General features: G+C 34.1%; 2 protein-coding genes and 1 pseudogene across 2 annotated transcripts; 2 read left to right on the top strand and 1 right to left on the bottom strand.

Moving 5' to 3' along the window:
• The first annotated feature begins 3,844 nt into the window (after nt 1–3,844).
• LOC147395042 (peptide methionine sulfoxide reductase-like) lies at nt 3,845–4,876 on the top strand. The gene is made up of 2 exons (XM_086453731.1): nt 3,845–4,221; nt 4,411–4,876. Exons 1-2 carry the CDS (start codon nt 3,889–3,891, stop codon nt 4,669–4,671), a joined length of 594 nt encoding a protein of 197 aa, XP_086309857.1. The 5' UTR covers nt 3,845–3,888; the 3' UTR covers nt 4,672–4,876.
• A 4,440-nt stretch (nt 4,877–9,316) lies between these two features.
• On the top strand, nt 9,317–11,295 carry LOC147395041 (cytochrome P450 86B1 pseudogene; annotated as a pseudogene).
• Nucleotides 11,296–13,761: 2,466 nt separating this feature from the next.
• Nucleotides 13,762–17,252, bottom strand: LOC147395040 (28 kDa ribonucleoprotein, chloroplastic-like). Its single transcript, XM_086453730.1, has 4 exons — nt 16,653–17,252; nt 15,902–16,005; nt 14,517–14,795; nt 13,762–14,003 (listed from the first exon to the last, which is right to left on the bottom strand). The coding sequence occupies exons 1-4, from the start codon at nt 17,107–17,109 to the stop codon at nt 13,941–13,943; spliced, it is 903 nt and encodes a 300-aa protein (XP_086309856.1). The 5' UTR covers nt 17,110–17,252; the 3' UTR covers nt 13,762–13,940.
• Nucleotides 17,253–18,161: the final 909 nt, after the last annotated feature.

Genomic DNA, 18,161 nt, shown 5'->3' with positions numbered 1-18,161 from the left:
GAGTTGCAAGCTCCACTTACTCCTTGTAATTGCATGTTGCAGCTTTGGCTTGTGTTAGTCATAAATTCCATATCCACCTAAAAACAACTGTAACACTTGCAATATCTAATACACTTCGCACTTCGGATACGTCTAGATTTTGGTACCTCTAAGGCTTGAATTCCATCTTAGAAATGTTTTCATCCGGGATAGAATAATATTTTGATTATGAATAATGCTTTTTTGAAGCCTCCTCTGACACACTCCCCCTGTCGTGGCATGTGTTAGAAGCATAGATTCTTTTCATCGGGATACACAAATGCACATATTTATGGAGATGTACAGTTGTGTATCCCAAGGGAAACATCTATGGTTCTAGCCCATGCCATGTTAGGAGGGGTGTGTCAGAAAATCACAACTCTTTGATTATAGATTGAGTGCTTATAGACTTATTGGGACATGGTATTCTTCCAAATGAGGATTGAACCATCTGATTTTACCTATTCTAACCATCTCTTACAAGAATCACAAAGATAATTGAATTAGTTTGGGTCCTTATTATGATTGAATTGATTTACTTATCATGATTGACTCTTGTATGGAAGTTCCACGTATGCAGTTTTGTTTAAGTGCAACTTCACTGTACCCAAAGTCGTAATTATTTTTCTTATCTTTGGTACTGAACATGGGGAAAAAAAATTGTTGTGGGATGTCGAATATTCTTATTGGGCTTGGACTTCAAGAGGCAAAGCAGAATCAAAAGGGACCTTTCTAGATGCGTAGTAGGCTTAGCCTGAAAGTTACTTCATTGGGCCCATGAGATGAATTTTTTTATAACATATATTGTATTTTCGAGTAGGGTTTCTTATTATTGTTTGCTCCGTGAGGTTCCTTGCGGCTGTGGACTGAAAGTCTGTAATTTTTATCGTTGATAGTGGATTTTTCTACCTCTCTTCCGTGGATGTAAGTAATTTTTCCAAATCACGTAAATCTTGTGTGTTTGTTTTGCTTTAATTTTTTTAATGTTTACTCTTGTTACGTTTCCGCACAACAAAATTGATATACAATTGCTATTCAAGTCTCATCATGAAGGTCATGTACCAAAAATACAAGTCATGATGGCCCTTGAAACTTTGATTCAAAAGAAGTGCTAAAGAATCAAGAGATGATGGTTAACCCTAAGGTCTCAGGGTTGTGAAGTAATTTTTTCGTCCTAAGATGAGGTAATTGTATGGTAAAAAATATGGACTAAACCCGAAAACTCACGCAATATCAAATGAGAATATCAGGAAATTATTTGTGAGCTATTCCACTGAATAGATTCTAGGATTGAGGGTTCTTTATATCCTTTTCTGTAGCAAAATATCAGTCCTGGAAACCCAGGAATCTGATTATAGGTCTGGTAGATCTGTAGGATTTAATAAGGGATTGTAACTTTGGCGCAATTAGGTCATAAATTTCATATCTACCAAAAAAACAAGAGCGACATTTACAATATCTAATATACAACGGGCTTGGGGAGACATCCCAATTTTTGGCACCTCCAAGGTTCCGACTCCGACTCGTCTTAGCAATGTTTTGATTCGGGATGGACTATTTATTTGATTTTGGATTGAGTGCTAATAAACTTGGGATAGTCTTCCTTCCAAATGTGGATTGAACCATCCGATTTTACGAATTTTAATTATTTCTTATGTGAAACTCAAAGATAACTAAATTAGTTCGGGTCCTTATCGTGATTGACATTACTTATTGTACTTGACTCTTATATCGAAGTTCCATGAATGTGGTCTTGTTTAAGTGTAATTTCATTGTACCTATAGTTGCAATTATTTTTCGCATCTTTGGTATTGCACATGAACAAAATTTAATGATTGCCATTCAAGTTTCATAATGGAGATGGATCACGGTGATGTATCAAAAATCAAGTCATAATGGTCATCAAGACATCGTTTCCAAAGAAGTGCTAAAGAATCAAGGCCCTACCATGGTTTCAAAACTCGTCCAAAACAGAGACGTATTGCACGAGTCTTCTCAATATCAGGCATGGACGAAATGGACAAATCAATTTTTTGAACGAGATTTAAAACTTCAAGTTCATTTTTCTCATTTTTGAATAAGACATCTCAAACATATTAAAAAACTCGTTCAAGACGACTTAGTATCTAGCATAGCCAAGACGAGACGCAAAACTGAGTTTTAAAACCATGGTACTGTGATTGGTGAACACATCTCAGGATTGTGAACTATTTTGTCATCTTAAGATGAGGTGATTGTATGGATAAAAATATGGACAAGTCACAAAAACTCGTACACACAAGCCCAAGAATGATAACTAGTCTAAAGAGTGACAACACACACAGATACGAAGAAAAAGATGGGAAATTTGTATAAATTGAGCAAAGATTTGTTACCCCAATAATTGGTCCATGGTATCGCTCATTCACTAGAGTGACCCCATACAACATAGCTAGAATTGTGGACCACGAAAAGAAGATAAGTAGAATCCCTAAACATTAAATTAATTAACTTTTAAATTAATAATGGATAATTTATATAATAAAAACAACTCGATGGACTCTACTGATCATTTGTTTCAATCTTTATACTATATAAAAAATATATCTTAAGGTTATAATTTATCAATTTTATTGTATTTCATCTTCCTCCACTTTCTAAGAATATCCTCAATTTTATTGCCTTTCATCTTTTACTTTCTTTTCTTGTATACCCTTCAATTGTAAAACCCCTCTAACTTCATTATATATATCTCTTTTGCACCTTTATCCCCAAAGAGGATGGCCGAACCATTGGGATGGACAAACCCTAGTAAGTCTAAAAAAATGCGATAATAACACATGGTTAGATTTATTTTATGTTTGATATATAAGAAATTTGGAAGAATTCAACTTAAGCACGTCAAAGATTCTTTAACAAGTATAACACAGAACTCTAGTAAGTCTATAAAAAGGGGTTAATACACATACTTAAATATATCTTATGTTTGATATATAAGAAAGAGTCATGATAATCTAATGCTTCTATCTGACATACACTCCCATCACATAATCATAGATCATTTGCCTCGACATACACAAGAAATAGATTTATGATTCTGCGTATCCTGAGGCAAATGATCTATTATTCTGTGATGGGGTGTATGTTAGAGATGGGCATAAGAAAATCATTAGTCTATAAGAAATTCAAATAAATTCAATTTAAGCATCAGAGATTCTTTAATAAGTTTAATACGTTCAGACTCTAGCTAATCTATAAAAATTAGATAATAACACGTGTAGATTCATTTTATGTGTGATATATAAGAAACTCAGAGATATTCTTTAACAAGTATAAACACGTCTTGATAATGAAATTAGGTTGATTCTATATTAGATCATGAGGTATAAAGATAGTAAAAATTATCCTGCACAATTGATATTGTGGGTCATTATTTTGAGGGATTTTGTTAACGTGTGTGCCCTTAGGGCACAAGTTAAAGTTCAATAAATGCACTTTGAAAATTAGATTTTGTATTGAAAATGCCCTTAAAATTTCTTTTTTTCAAACCAATATACCCTCAGATTCCAATTTTTAAGGGCACACGTTAACAATACCATATTTTGAGATGTGACACAAATGACTGGTCAATTTGTGTCGATAAGATTACTCCAACCATGTTCAAATCAACCACGTTCCATCTTCCATGCACACACACCACACACCACACATTATACATTCCTTGAACCTACCCCCAAACCCAGCCCTATTCATTATCGAAGGGCCCCACTCTATCAATGATTAAGCTTATCCCTGTTATTATCGGGTAACCGGCTATAGCCGGTTTCCCTCCCATCTTATTATTTTTTAAGTCGTAGAATGGTTACAACTTAGAAACGAAGCAGATCAATCATGTCGAGTGAGAACAGCAACACCGATGCAACCAACCCTGCAGAGGCTCCGGATCTGGATCGACCGGATCAACCGGGTCACGAGTTCGCCCAGTTTGGTGCAGGTTGCTTCTGGGGAGTTGAACTCGCGTTCCAACGCGTCAAGGGCGTGGTGAAGACCGAGGTAGGGTACTCGCAGGGAAACGTCGCTGATCCAACATATAAACTTGTCTGCACAGGCACAACCAAACACGTTGAGGTGGTTCGGGTCCAATTCGATCCGACCGTCTGCCCCTACACCAATCTCCTCTCTCTTTTCTGGTCTCGCCATGATCCCACAACTCTCAATCGCCAGGTATATTTGATATATATATTTTTTTTTTTTGAGCTGCTATTAACACACCAACTTTTACTTATAAGACACCAATCTATATGTAAGTTATATTTGGTGTGGTCATAGAATTTCTCTTGATTTCTTGTGGTAGTAGAATTATTAGATCCGCCAAACGGCGCATGTTAGATAATATGCGAGTGTTTTTGCTAGGGTGGTGATGTGGGTACACAGTACCGATCAGGGATCTACTACTACAACGAGGATCAAGCAAGGTGGGCCCGGGAATCAATGGAGGAGAAGCAAAGGGAGGTGAAGGAGAAGAAGAAGAAGATTGTGACGGAGATACTTCCAGCGAAGAAGTTTTACAGAGCAGAGGATTACCATCAGCAGTATCTCGAGAAAGGTGGGGGAAGAGGGGCAAAACAGTCAGCCGAAAAGGGTTGCAACGACCCAATCAGGTGCTATGGTTGACCATTTCAGTATGTTTGATCAACGATCCTGATATTGCTTTGTTGTTTCGTACTTTTAGAGATTTGTGCCAATAGGGCGTTCCCTACTCCCTATAAAAGTTTACATGTTATAATTTATAATAAAGGCGAAGGAAGAACGCCAAAGATTATTAAATCTAAAAATAAATAAATAAAACTAATTTTTGGGCTTTTCTAGGTCCAAGGAACGGCTGAGATGGAAAGAGTAAAAAAAAAAACAGATTTCCTAGGGATCAGTTTCATTGGGGGGTTTCATGGAATCTTGGTAGTTCATTAGATTGTTGAAATCAAGATTTGAAATATCATATCGATTGAATGCTTCATTTGATGGAAAATTTAATCCAGTATCGACCAATATATTCGATACAAAATACATTTTTGAAACATTCAATGTTATGGGATTAATATCCATATCAGTATTGGCCGATACCAATACATGTTGGCCTATATGTATTGAAATTAATGCATATTGGACAATATAAATTTTAATATATATTTTTATCAAATTTTTTTTCCGTTTTTAATGTTTTTTCCAAAGTTTTCTCTTACCGATTTAAACCCATACTCCGACTTTGTGACCATGGATAAAACTATGTTAGTAATTGGGTCTAGCCCAAATTTTGTACGCCTCGATGAGGACGTAATTTTATTAGTTTGGACCGACCATTCAAATGGGTTTGGCCTTGGGCGAGGAATTTTGAATCCTGATTAAGACTAGGCCATTCCTGGCCCATTGATAGCCGTAAGTATTCGATACATCATAGAAGTTTTTCAATGGATGTGTCAACAAGACTCATCCTTCTTTCAATACAATAGTAAAGATAACAAAGAAAATATTCCATCTCGAACATTTTGATCAAGATGGCAGCTCATTGGGGATTTAGTTTTGATTGATTTTGAGTATTGTTGAGAAGGTTAATATTATTTGCATTTAGATTGGAGACGACTTAAATGATTAAGTTTTTAGTGTCTCGACTCTCAATCATGGAAAAAAGAAAAAAGCTCTATTTTTGTTGATAATGAGACAATTTAAAAAAGAACAATGATTTTCTGACGCCCCTCTCTGATATATGCCTCCCATCACAGAACTGTAGCTCATTTGCCTTGGGATGCATAGAATCCTAAATATTTTCTTGTGTATCCCGAGGCAAATGATTGATAATTTTGTGATGGGAGTGCAGGTCAAAGGGGGACGTCGGATAATCACGACTCATTTTAAAACTTGGATGTTGGAAGAAAAGGATTTTGATATGAACTCTTTTTCTTTTCTTTTATATATATATATATATATATATATAGGGTCGCGTTCCTGCGACCCTCATTACGACCCCCTTTGCGACACACCGTTTTGTCTTATATGGGCAAAAATGTTTGGAATTGGCTGATTTTGTGAGGATGATCTCTATGGTGAGGAGATCATCCTGGAAAAAATTCATCCCATTCCAAAACTTCTAGACCGTCCGATTTTTGTTAAAAATTACAGACCGTCCAATTTTTGTAAATCAATTTTGATGGGGTTAGAAGTTTTGGAATGGGATGATTTTTTGCCAGGATGATCCCCTCATCACAGAGATCATCCTCACAAAAAATCAGCCCATTCCAAACATTTTTGCCCATATAAGACAAACGGTGAGTCGCAAAGGGGGTCGTAATGGGGGTCGTAATAACGCTGTCCATATATATATATATATATATATATATATAATTAAGAATTGAGAAATGTCTTTTATTAATTTTCTTTGTTGTGGTTGCAACTCAATTCTGTTGGCTGTCAAGATTATACCATATTATAAATAATTTTTCTATACCAAATTAATTTTATTTTACAAAAGTTTTTAATAATTTTAGTGATAAATCAAATGATATATATCATTATTAATTTGCTTCATTTTTTCTATTTTTCTATTTGGGTTTCAAACCCAGGTTACCAAATTCATTCCTACTAGACTTAAAAAACAAATTGTTACAATAGGATTTGTATTTAATTTGTGGAACTAAATGAATCGGTACTAATCGATGTGTTAGTCAAGCCATCCCAATCACTACATTTCTTCATTGGGTTTAACAAATTAAATAGTAAAGATGTAATATGTATATATATTTAAATTCGATACTTCATGAACAGAAGGGGTAATTTCGATGTTAAGGTCCATTGAATTTAGTCCTTTTTTTAAAAGAATCGTATTGAATTTATCCCTTTTTTTTCAATGTAGTGACGATGATGTGTCCAATGCAGTTGAATGGTATAATTATTCTCTATTAATTGGTAGGACTCATTATCGATGGTCCCACTAGCATATATTGTAACTCGTAAGAAAGTAAATTTAGATTAATTTAATTAAATTTGTTGCGGTAGTTGGAGATTATGGAGTGTTGGCACATGTTAACAACCCCTCTTTCTCTTTTTTATTTGTTCAACACTTCCTACTCTCTACTCCTTTCACCAACCAGCTTAGGTTTCTTGATTTCTTTCCAATAAACTATTCTCAAAAATACAAAATACATTCTAATTGAATTGTGATAAACCAATACACAAAACCACAAACTAAACATTTGGTGGATAAATTTGCTTGAAAATCTAAAGCCTTTTATCACCGACATCGATGCTCAACAACGATAGTTGAAAGACAACATTTCCATTTTAAGTTGTGATAAACTTACTAAAAAAAGATATTCAAACATACTCAATTGATGTGGCATATTGACAAAATTATAGATTTTTTTTCCTAGAGACACACAAGGTAAAAAAAAAACTATGGTTCTGTGCACATTCCAGGTCAATTGAGTATATTTGAGTACTTAATTTTTTAATCGGTTTATCATTATCATTAGGCTAAGATTGGTTAAATGGTAATCCAATTCTAAGAGACGGGCTATACCTTACATCATTCCTATACTTCTAGTGGACCTAATTTAATAAAATTCAAAATTGGGTTATGATCATGGAGACTTGGATTCAAATCCTGGAACTCTTTAATGAATCTAATTGATCGATTATGTTCTCTGTGAATTACTATATATTGATATGGCAATTAAGGTTGACCCAGTGAGTCAATAGGCAAATTCAACTATGGAGTCCATTAATTTAATGAGTTGACTCAGGATTTTCAACTCGTTTGTGGATTTTTGTTTTTGAACAATCAAGTTAATTTTCAATTAAGAAAGCAAGTGCACTGGTATTTTCTTCATTTATGCTTAGTGGCCTATACAAAGAACTAAGCATTTATGTCATGTCGAGCTCAATTTGGAAATTTAAAAAAGAATTCTTCTAAATATTTGTGATGCAAAGTACCTTTTTCCAAGCTAAAAAAAATATTTCCATAAAAGAAATTCTCAAAAAAATGTTTACTTTTTAGTTTGTAATATCTTTCCATAATAACCTAGATGAACACAGTGAACCTTATGGCATTTCTACTAAACACACGCTAAAGTGCAATAAATACATTTTAAAAATTGGATTTTGTATTGAAAATGACCATGAAAATTTTATCTTCCACCAAAATGTCCTCAGATTCTGATTTCCAAAGTGTATTTATTACACTTTAAGGTGTACACTTAGGACACACGTTGACAACTAAATATTTAATGTTTAGAAATTAGAGTACTTGTTATCAAGAACCCTAATTTCCTTATACGGAGAGTGGGTGAGCCTCCATTAATGGTGTGTGTGTGTGTGTGGAGGTAGACACCCTATCAAATTTTTTATAGAAAGAGTTTTTAACACACGTCTTGGGGTGTTCTAATTAAAAGTTATTGGTGCTCTTGTACTCTTTTCGAGTTCTCTGAAATTCCCCCTTCACCACCCTATTTGTTGGCTATTTGAAATCTCTGGATTTTATGGATATTTTTCTATCATAGCATTTAATCAAGTATTTTGATATTATTACACCATTATATTCTGAATAAACATCATAGTGATTTTATAGTAAAATTACATCACATAATAAAATCGAAAAATGCTGAAGTAATATTAAAATTGACATTGATTCTCATACTGTTGATGTGGATGTATTTATGGAATCATAGAAGCTTTTTATCAAGATATGAGTGAAAAGTATTTGTGGCTATGTGTGCACCTCTACATCAGCAATGTGAGAATTGATGTCAATTTTAATGTTACTCAAACACGACTCAATAAAATCACTTACGATTTTACTTATAATATAATGGTGTTGTAATATTATTACAAGTCGACTCTACTTTAATATCAAACGAATCCAGACAAGTTTTCCACAAGGTTGTTGATTTAGTTAAGAAAAATAATTATATATTTTAATAAATTTAACATTATCCAAGATTTTATGGGAATGTTAGCATTATTTACTAAATTCACTTTTCAATAATATTCTAATGTATTTATCTTTTAATATAAAAAATAAAAATATAATAAATATATTTATTATATAAAAGATTAACATTCTCTTATCTTTTTCATTAAAATATTAAATAGAGAGATATTATTGAAAAAAAAATGTAACGGAAAATGCTAATATTCCCATAAGATCTTGGACATATCATTTCTCTGTTTTTAAATTATTAAGATTTATAATTTATTTTCCTTTCCTCAACACCTAATCAAATATAATTTATAATTGTATTTTAATTTCTAACTCACAAAAGAGTTTCGAGAGTTCCAAGACATCATCAGTAAGGCACTTTGACTTTGACAAGAAAGACTTCACATTCTCATTTTTATCAAAATTTTAATATAGACATCTTTATCATCTGTGTGAGCCACTTAAAGAGTTAATACTATTTAATAAGATCCTAATTAAATCAACAAATCTGCTACACGAATGAACTTCTTTTTGCCTTTATATATCCTTCAAGCCTCACCATCTACCCCTATCCTACTTCGTGCTTCGCAACCCATTTAGTTAAACTACGACGGTCAACAAAAGATGGAGATGATCAAGCTTTCAATCTCAAACATGGTGTGTTTTCTAGCTCACATAAGGCTCTCTGATCTAGCTTTTGCCCTATTGGGTCTCTTCATCTTCAGTGCTTTGCTGCAGAGACTCACCAACAAGGGTCCCATGCTATGGCCTGTGATGGGGATCTTACCATCCATATTCTTACACGTCACTGATATCTATGATTGGGCTACTGAAGCTTTGATCAAATGTGGTGGGACCTTTTACTATAGAGGTATGTGGATGTGTGGTGCTCATGGAATCCTGACCGTTGATCCTTCCAACATAGAATACATGTTGAAAACAAGGTTCAAAAACTTCCCTAAAGGGAAATATTACAGAGAGAGATTCTTTGATTTACTTGGTGATGGTATCTTTAACGCTGATGATGAGTTGTGGAAGGACCAACGAAGAGCTGCCACGTCAGAGATGCACTCGACCCGGTTCGTTGATTACTCTCTTCAAACGGTTCAAGAATTGGTTCATCAAAAGCTCTTAAAATTGTTAAACAAGTTTGTAAAATCGGGAGAGAGAATCGATCTTCAAGAGCTGCTTCTGCGTTTTACGTTTGATAACATATGTACAGCAGCTTTTGGTGTGGACCCGGGTTGCTTGGCCATGGAATTACCCGAAATACCCTTCGCGAAGGCTTTCGAGAAGGCCACAGAGTTTACTTTGTTTCGGTTCATAGTTCCTCGACTCGTGTGGAAACCCATGAAGTTGTTTGGAATCGGTTCAGAGAAGCAGCTCAAAGAAGCGGTTTGTATCGTTCATGATTTCGCCGAAAAGACTGTAACGGATCGGATAAACGAGTGTAACAAACTTGGAAACTTAAAATATCGGTCCGATTTGTTATCAAGACTTACTGAAGTAAAAGAAGAAGACAATAAGAATCGATTCTCTCTGAAGTTTCTTAGAGATTTCTGCATAAGTTTCATCTTGGCAGGACGAGACACAAGTTCTGTTGCATTAACATGGTTTCTATGGCTCATACATCAACACCCAGAAGTTGAAAATCGTATTCTTAACGAGCTTTTAAACACTATTAGTCATCGAAACACTAAGGAGAGCATCGAAAGCGTAGTTTTTACGTTTGAAGAGTTAAAGAAAATGGTGTATCTTCAAGCAGCATTATCTGAGTCTTTGAGACTCTACCCATCAGTGCCAATAGACTTCAAAGAGGTTCAAGAAGATGACGAGTTGCCTGATGGGAGTGTTGTAAAGAAGGGTGCACGTGTGCTTTATAGTATATTTTCGATGGCACGTGTGGAGGAGATATGGGGGAAGGATTGTAGAGAGTTTAAGCCAGAGAGATGGATAAAAGATGGGGAGTTTGTGAGGGAGAGTCCATTCAAGTATGTGGTGTTTAATGGAGGACCAAGGTTGTGTGTGGGGAAGAAATTTGCTTACATGCAGATGAAGATGGTGGCAGCTTCAATGTTGTTGAGGTATCAAGTTAAGGTGGTGGAAGGTCAAAGTGTTGTTCCAAAGTTTAATACTACACTTTACATGAAGAATGGGTTGTTGGTAACTTTCAAGCCTAGGGTTAGTCTTGAATAATTGAAATATTTAAGTTTCATTTAAGGTTACTAAATTAACTAGATGAAAGTTTAGAAGGAAAAAAAATGAATTTTCATAATGGAATTGTGATTGTAATTGTAATCGTGTATTAATATACGTGTCTTAGTTTTGTATTTGGGAGTGGTTTTATATTTCGGAATAATTTAGCAATCATGAGTAATTGAATATGTAAGATAATGTATATTGTTGCCACTTGAAAATGTAATAATAGTTTTGATGAAAATGCCACGATTTCTCTTTGAGAGATTAACTTGGCAAACCTATTTGTTGCATTTTATATTTTACAAAAACTCATTTGGAATTTTGACAATTCCAAGGGAAATTTATTTTATAAAGTTTGCTACCCATCAAACCTTATTTTGTTATTGGGCAAATCTTGGAGTGCATGCCATAAAATTCAAATTTATGCGATTAATTTGTTACTTATCATACTTTAGAATGACTTTTAACAAATGGTAGACGTACATGGGGCCAAGTGGGGGTTATAGTCCACTGAAGTTCGAAAAAATCAAACACTAGTAGGCCTCACTGTTGCACATTTAGCACAAAATCCCCCTTAAACATCCGAGTTGACTCAGTTGACATTCGAGTTTTAAAAAGCACACATGAACTTGTTTTAGTGCATAGGGGTGGCGTATACTAAGGGGAGGAGACAATTTAATTTTGGTGGATTTGAGTTTGAATATGATTAAATCAAGGATAAGTTTTGGGATTCAACTCCAAATCAATTGGCAACGAGTGGAGAGGTTGGTAGTTTGAGAGAGAGAAGGTAATGAGTATCCGATGTGAGACTAAACTCAACAATGTGTTCGTATTACTAGAAAACATGAATTTTTCTTTAAATCATGATAATCTGACTTTCCCACGTGATAAACTCAATCGACTACTTTGTGACAAGTTTGGAATTATAGATCTGTGCACTTTCCCATATAAAAAAAAGGTGTTTCCCAAGGAAATCAAACATACCAAGGAGCATAGATCTATGGTTTTGGAACTTATCATGTCAGGTAGTCGATTAAGTTTGTCATGTGGGGTAATTAGATTATCACGATTCTTTTTTTTTCATCTCCTCCTTTAATTGGTGGTGTCTTTGGACACCAGAGAATTATTTTTTTATGACAGAGATTTTGCTATTTCGAAAGTTACATGTTAAGCTGGTGAACCAATGGCACAATGCCATGTGTCTTAAATGACATAAGTGATTGATCAAAGAGAAAATTTGAGAGCAGTTTCAATGATTTATTTTTAGTGTACATGGCGTCATGCCCTTGGTTCATCAGCTTCACACATAAATCTCAGTTCGTAATAAAGTATGGGAAATAAATGGAACAGTTGCAATTGATGAAGAATTATGATAACTTTCTCGGGTAGAAATGGGTACAACTTACTACACAACTCATTTATTAAAACAAAATTTATTATTAAATTATAAAAGCTGCAAACCATTTAATCTGATTCGTACTGTATCAAATCCTTATTCCAAGAATTTGGAATCTAATATTTTACATAACTATATTTAATGCATTTAAAAATTTTTTTTTTTTCTCACAACTATTTTGAATCTGACTTTAATACTGCTGTAAAATATCACTGGATAGAAAGACCTATGGATATTAGATATTGATATAGAAAATAGTTGATGGTTTCTATACATTGATTTTGAGTAACTAAAAAAAAAAAAATATTATAGTATTAAAAAATTTCAAGATTAATGGATGTTTAGAACTTTAGAGTACGTTTTATTTTTTGGATTGATGCTTGGGTGATATTGGGATTTACTATGATTCTCACATTTCTGACGTGAAGATGTGCAGATAACCATAAATGCTTTTTACTTCAAAACTTCAATTATTACGAACAACTTAGCTTTACTTATGCCATAATCGAGGCAATGCCCAAGAACATTAATCTATAAAAGATGTAACTTAATCTTTTAGGATGTAAGCAAATTGGAAATAGTTGATCTTAATCAACCATGTATAATTGAAGTCAAACTATCATCTCCTAAGATTCTATTGTTGATCACTTCACCTATGCGTTCAATATTTACCAAATCAAGGATAGAGTGAATGATCCAAGCCGAAAAACAACAATCAACACACGTGTTAAAGACATGGACATGCGTCTTTTGGTCATGATGAGCCCTTCGTGCAAAATGACACAACTCCAACTCGGCCTGTCGTGCGCTTAGTGTGTGATTCTCATATTGATTGAATGTTTACGGATCACCCAACGGTGGATCGAAATTTATATTTGTGGGCCTAAAACAGTGTCCTATGAGGAATAGTCAATCTTCCTACAGCAACAGAAGCAATAACCATGGTTTAAAATATCATATTGGATGATATATTTCATACAAACAGATAACTTTCAATAAAAGCCGATGCATGCCTGAAATATTCATTGTTTCATATTGGTCTCGGTTGATTTAGATACATATCGATCGATACATTCCGATATTTTAAACCATGGTAATAGTTTTACTGTCCATTCGTAGTTTTACGTAGAAATTCTTATTTTATAATCATATAGAAATGGATGAAGAGTAGTTGTTATTAATAATAATACAACAACAACCGAAAAGAAAATATGAAAGATCATATAATGAAAAGAATTCCAGCTATTTGAAAACATTGCTATTAGCTACCAAAATTAAAGAAAATAAAATTGATCATTGGACATATCCCCTCCAAAAATGAACCTACCACACTACAAGAGATTCAAAAAATGGTCCTTGGAGATTAGTCTACTATTTCAATTAAAAGGAGTTGCGCCTAGGTTTCTCAGCAACATTAACTCTGATTGCTCTCCCGTCCAAGCTCTGCAGTAACAATAAGACCCAATCAAGATGCTTAGCTTAGTTGAAGAGATACTAGAAAAAAAAAAAAAAAAGGGTTCTTGGCACAATACAAGTGGTGGGTTGTCAAAGCCACGACCCTAACGAGAATTTCGTTCAAAGAAAATTTACACTACAAAGGAAATTTCGAGGATAGAATTCCCTAAACAGTAGGAGACCCTAAGACTCCTTTCATTCCATGTGTGCAGATGCTTAGCTTAGTTGAAGAGATACTAGAAAAAAAAAAAAAAAAAAGGGTTCTTGGCACAATACAAGTGGTGGGTTGTCAAAGCGATGACCCTAACGAGAATTTCGTTCAAAGAAAATTTACACTACAAAGGAAATTTCGAGGACAGAATTCCCTAAACAGTAGGAGACCCTAAGACTCCTTTCATTCCATGTGTGCAGATGTGCCAGGTGAAATGAAGGACAATATGCTATGCTGAAGGTGTGGTAATAATATCTATAGTAATGAAGGATAGAAGACGTGCATCTTACCTGTCCGTCAAGAGCAGCAACAGCATCATCCACCTCTGCAAGGGTGGACATTGTTACAAAACCGAAACCACGTGAACGTCCAGTCTCCCGGTCGTAAACAATCTTCGCATCTACCACCTTACCATGCTCAGTGAAAATCTGCTCTAGGCGATCATCATCCACTTGCCATGGTAGGTTCCCGATATATATTCTCAAAGGTTCAACCGTTTGAGGGGGTCGCTCTGGCCGGGACCCTCTTGGAGAGGCCTTGTTGACTGTCAAAAGCCTTCCATTTAAATCCTGTTTCAAGCACAAAAAGAAACTCTCAACCACATTTGACAGAACCATAGAAGTTCAATTAAGGTTCTAAATTGTGGTAGAAAAAACTCTAGGCATATAAACTTGTACGACAAAATAGTCAGATTCGCTAGAACATCCCCTCAGATGTGGTAAATATGAAAAATACACAATTTTGAGGGAACTTTTCTGTACTAAATATGCATAGCTAGCAGCAGTACCAATATAAAAGAGAATACTAATCAAAATATGATGGAAGTTTGGTGTAAGTTGTTTGAAGAATTCAAGGGTGAATTCTTTGAAGAGTTTCTGTTCAGATGGGTTTGTATCGTGGGGAGTTGGCCTATGTACATTTGTACATTTTTTATCTGATAGTCAGCTAAACCACCCTTCTGTTTTTCTTTCTTAATTAATATATAATACAGTAATATCTTTAAAAAAAAAAAAAAACACACAAACAAATCAAACAAATGATGGGAGTTGACTAATTTTATGGGCTCTATACAAGATCAAGCAATTCAAGCCAAGCACTTATTTCACAAAGCATTCCAAAGTAAAAGATTTATTTGCCAACCTTGATGAAATTAACCAGGTTTCATGGACTTGAAAGAAGTGGACTTATTCATAAATTTTTTTTTTTTTTAAAAGGAACATGTTGGAACATAATATAAATATCCAGGAGGAATCTTTTATTGGTAAAAACGACAACGATGGAAATTTCCAATGGGGATTCTATTGGAAGAAACCAAGATCATAGCTCAATTAAATAATTTAAAGGATAGATCGCTATCAATCTCCAAGATAATGGGCTTACGCTTGCAGATTAATCCAATTATAGTAGAGTAAAAAAAACAATGTACCCGAAGCGTAAATATTTAAAGACCCCAATGGGAACAAATTGTACATGGGAAACACTAAACCTTAAAGTTTGTATTTTTTGAGTAACAAAAATATATCAAGAATAAGATAGCAAACAAAAAAAATACGACCTTAGTGGATTTACATGTTCCGAACAATCTCCTAAATGAATTCTTACAAATAAAATATAAATGAAAAATAAGTACAATTAGTTAAAAAAGCAAACAAATAGAAGGAATAGCAGAGCTTACATAACCATTGAACATCTCAACGGCTTTCTCAGCTTCTTCAACAGTACTCATTGTCACAAACCCAAACCCGCGACTCCGATCAGTCTCCCTATTGTAAATTACCTACAAACAAAACAAACCCACACCTAAAACTAACAGAAAACATTATTAGTAAAGAAAATTTTAATTTTTATTGTAAATTACCTACAAACAAAATAAATCCACACCGTAAAAACTCACACAGAACATTATTAGACGAGCATTTTTTTTATTTTTATTGTAAATTACCTACAAAAAAAATAAACCCACACCTTAAAAACTCACAGAGAACATCTTTAGAAGAGAATTTTTTTAATTTTTATTGTAAATTACCTACAAACAAAATAAATCCACACCCTAAAAACTCACAGAGAACATTATTGGTAGAGAAATTCTAATTTTTTATTGTACATTACCTACAAACAAAATAAACCCTCACCTTAAAAACTCACAGAAAACATTATTAGTAGAGATTTTTTTTTATTTTTATTGTAAATTAGCCACAAACAAGATAAACCCACACCTTAAAAACTCACAGAAACATTATTAGTAGAGATTTTTTTATTGTAAATTACCTACAAACAAGTTAAACCCACCCCTTAAAAACTCATAGAGAACATTATTAGTAGAGAAATTTTTAGTTTTTATTGTAAATTACCTACAAACAAAATAAATCCACACCGTTAAAACTCACAGAGAACATTATTAGTAGATAAACAATTTTTTTTTTCCTCGGCAATCTCGACAACTCCAGCCTGCTCGAGGAGTTGAGCCAATTTCTCACTATCAATTTCATAATGTAAATTCCCAACGAAAAGCTTTGCCTCTTCAGATGGCTCTGAATATGATTCTTCACCGCTCTCTTCTCCTTCCTCACCTTCCAAGTCTGAGAGATGAGCTTCTTCAGTTTCCTCAGACTCCAAATTGATACCCAATTCTTCAACTTGGGTCTCTTCATTTTGTTGCGCAAAGTTGGAGGTCTGGGCAATGAGAGATACTATAGAGGATGAAGATATTTTGCTTTTGAGAGGAGACAACCATGAAAGAGAGGAATAAGGGGAAGAGAAGTGGAGTTTACTGGGTTTTGAAGGTAGGGAGAGAAATGGGTGTGAAGCTTTGGTGGTGAGGAGTGTTGGGTGTGAGCTTAGGCAACCAGTAGGCTTGAAGAGAGCTGTAGTTGCAAAAGTCATGTTGGGTTGGCTGAAGCACAGAGAGAGAGAGAGACAGAGAGGATAAGAGATTAAGGGGTTGAAATGGGAGTGAGGTTTATGGAGAGAGAAAAGGTGGTTTTAGGGCAGCAGTAAGAGTGGATAAGCAGTCTCGGTCCGAGAGGGCTAACATGACTGATGCCTCTTACGCTTAATGCAGCAGGTGGAGCCATTTGACACACCCCTAAAATACTCAGTGCACCCACTCACTCGTTGTATACACCTAAAATTTTGATTTTCTCTTTGCATACATTCCATCGGACATATTTTTTAATTTTTGGTTATCTATGCACCCACCCAGGAATCCACTAAACCTCGTCCTCTTCTCTCTCTCTCTCTCTCTCACACACACACACACACACACACACACACACACACACATTCTTCTTCTTTGCAGCTAAAAAAATTTCAAGCAGAATTCTAAACTATAACACCTTAAAATTCAATCAAATCAAAGTCATTCATCTGAGAAAATTTATATGTGAGATTTTTTATTTTCATGTGCTAATACTAAATCCTTTTAACAATGTTTAGTATGTATCTACCGATCTTATGAAAACAGATTCAATGTTAGTATACTAAACACAAAAAATTTACATGAAAAGGTTTGTTCGGTAAATACTTATCGAATAAAATCTATAATATTTGACTTTGTGATGTTCGATAGGTACCTACAAAATCTATTATGTAATGTTCAGTAGACACATACTGAATTAATTAAAACATGTTTGACGTAAACCTACAAAATAAAATTTTTCAAAAATCTTCGTTTTGAATTTTTTTTTTTAATAGTGATTTTTCTTTCTTCTCTGATTATTAAATATAAAAAATAAGAGAAAATTTAAAGAAATAAGATAACTTGAAAAAAAAAAAAAATTAATCTCTATTAATTCAACTTCTCATAAAACTCTAACTCACTATCTCCCTCTCTCTAAGAAAAGAAAAAGAAGAATACAAAGAAGTGAATTTTTTATTCATCAGTTTTGGTGAGTGCAGAAAGTACATAAAAAGGGTAAAATTGTAAAATATCTTGT

Source organism: Akebia trifoliata, chromosome 9 (genome assembly GCF_017979445.1).
Source record: "Akebia trifoliata isolate Shusen 1 chromosome 9, ASM1797944v1, whole genome shotgun sequence".
Lineage (NCBI taxonomy): Eukaryota > Viridiplantae > Streptophyta > Magnoliopsida > Ranunculales > Lardizabalaceae > Akebia > Akebia trifoliata.
Note: the sequence above shows the minus strand (reverse complement) of the source record. Positions and strands in the feature narration are given on the sequence as shown.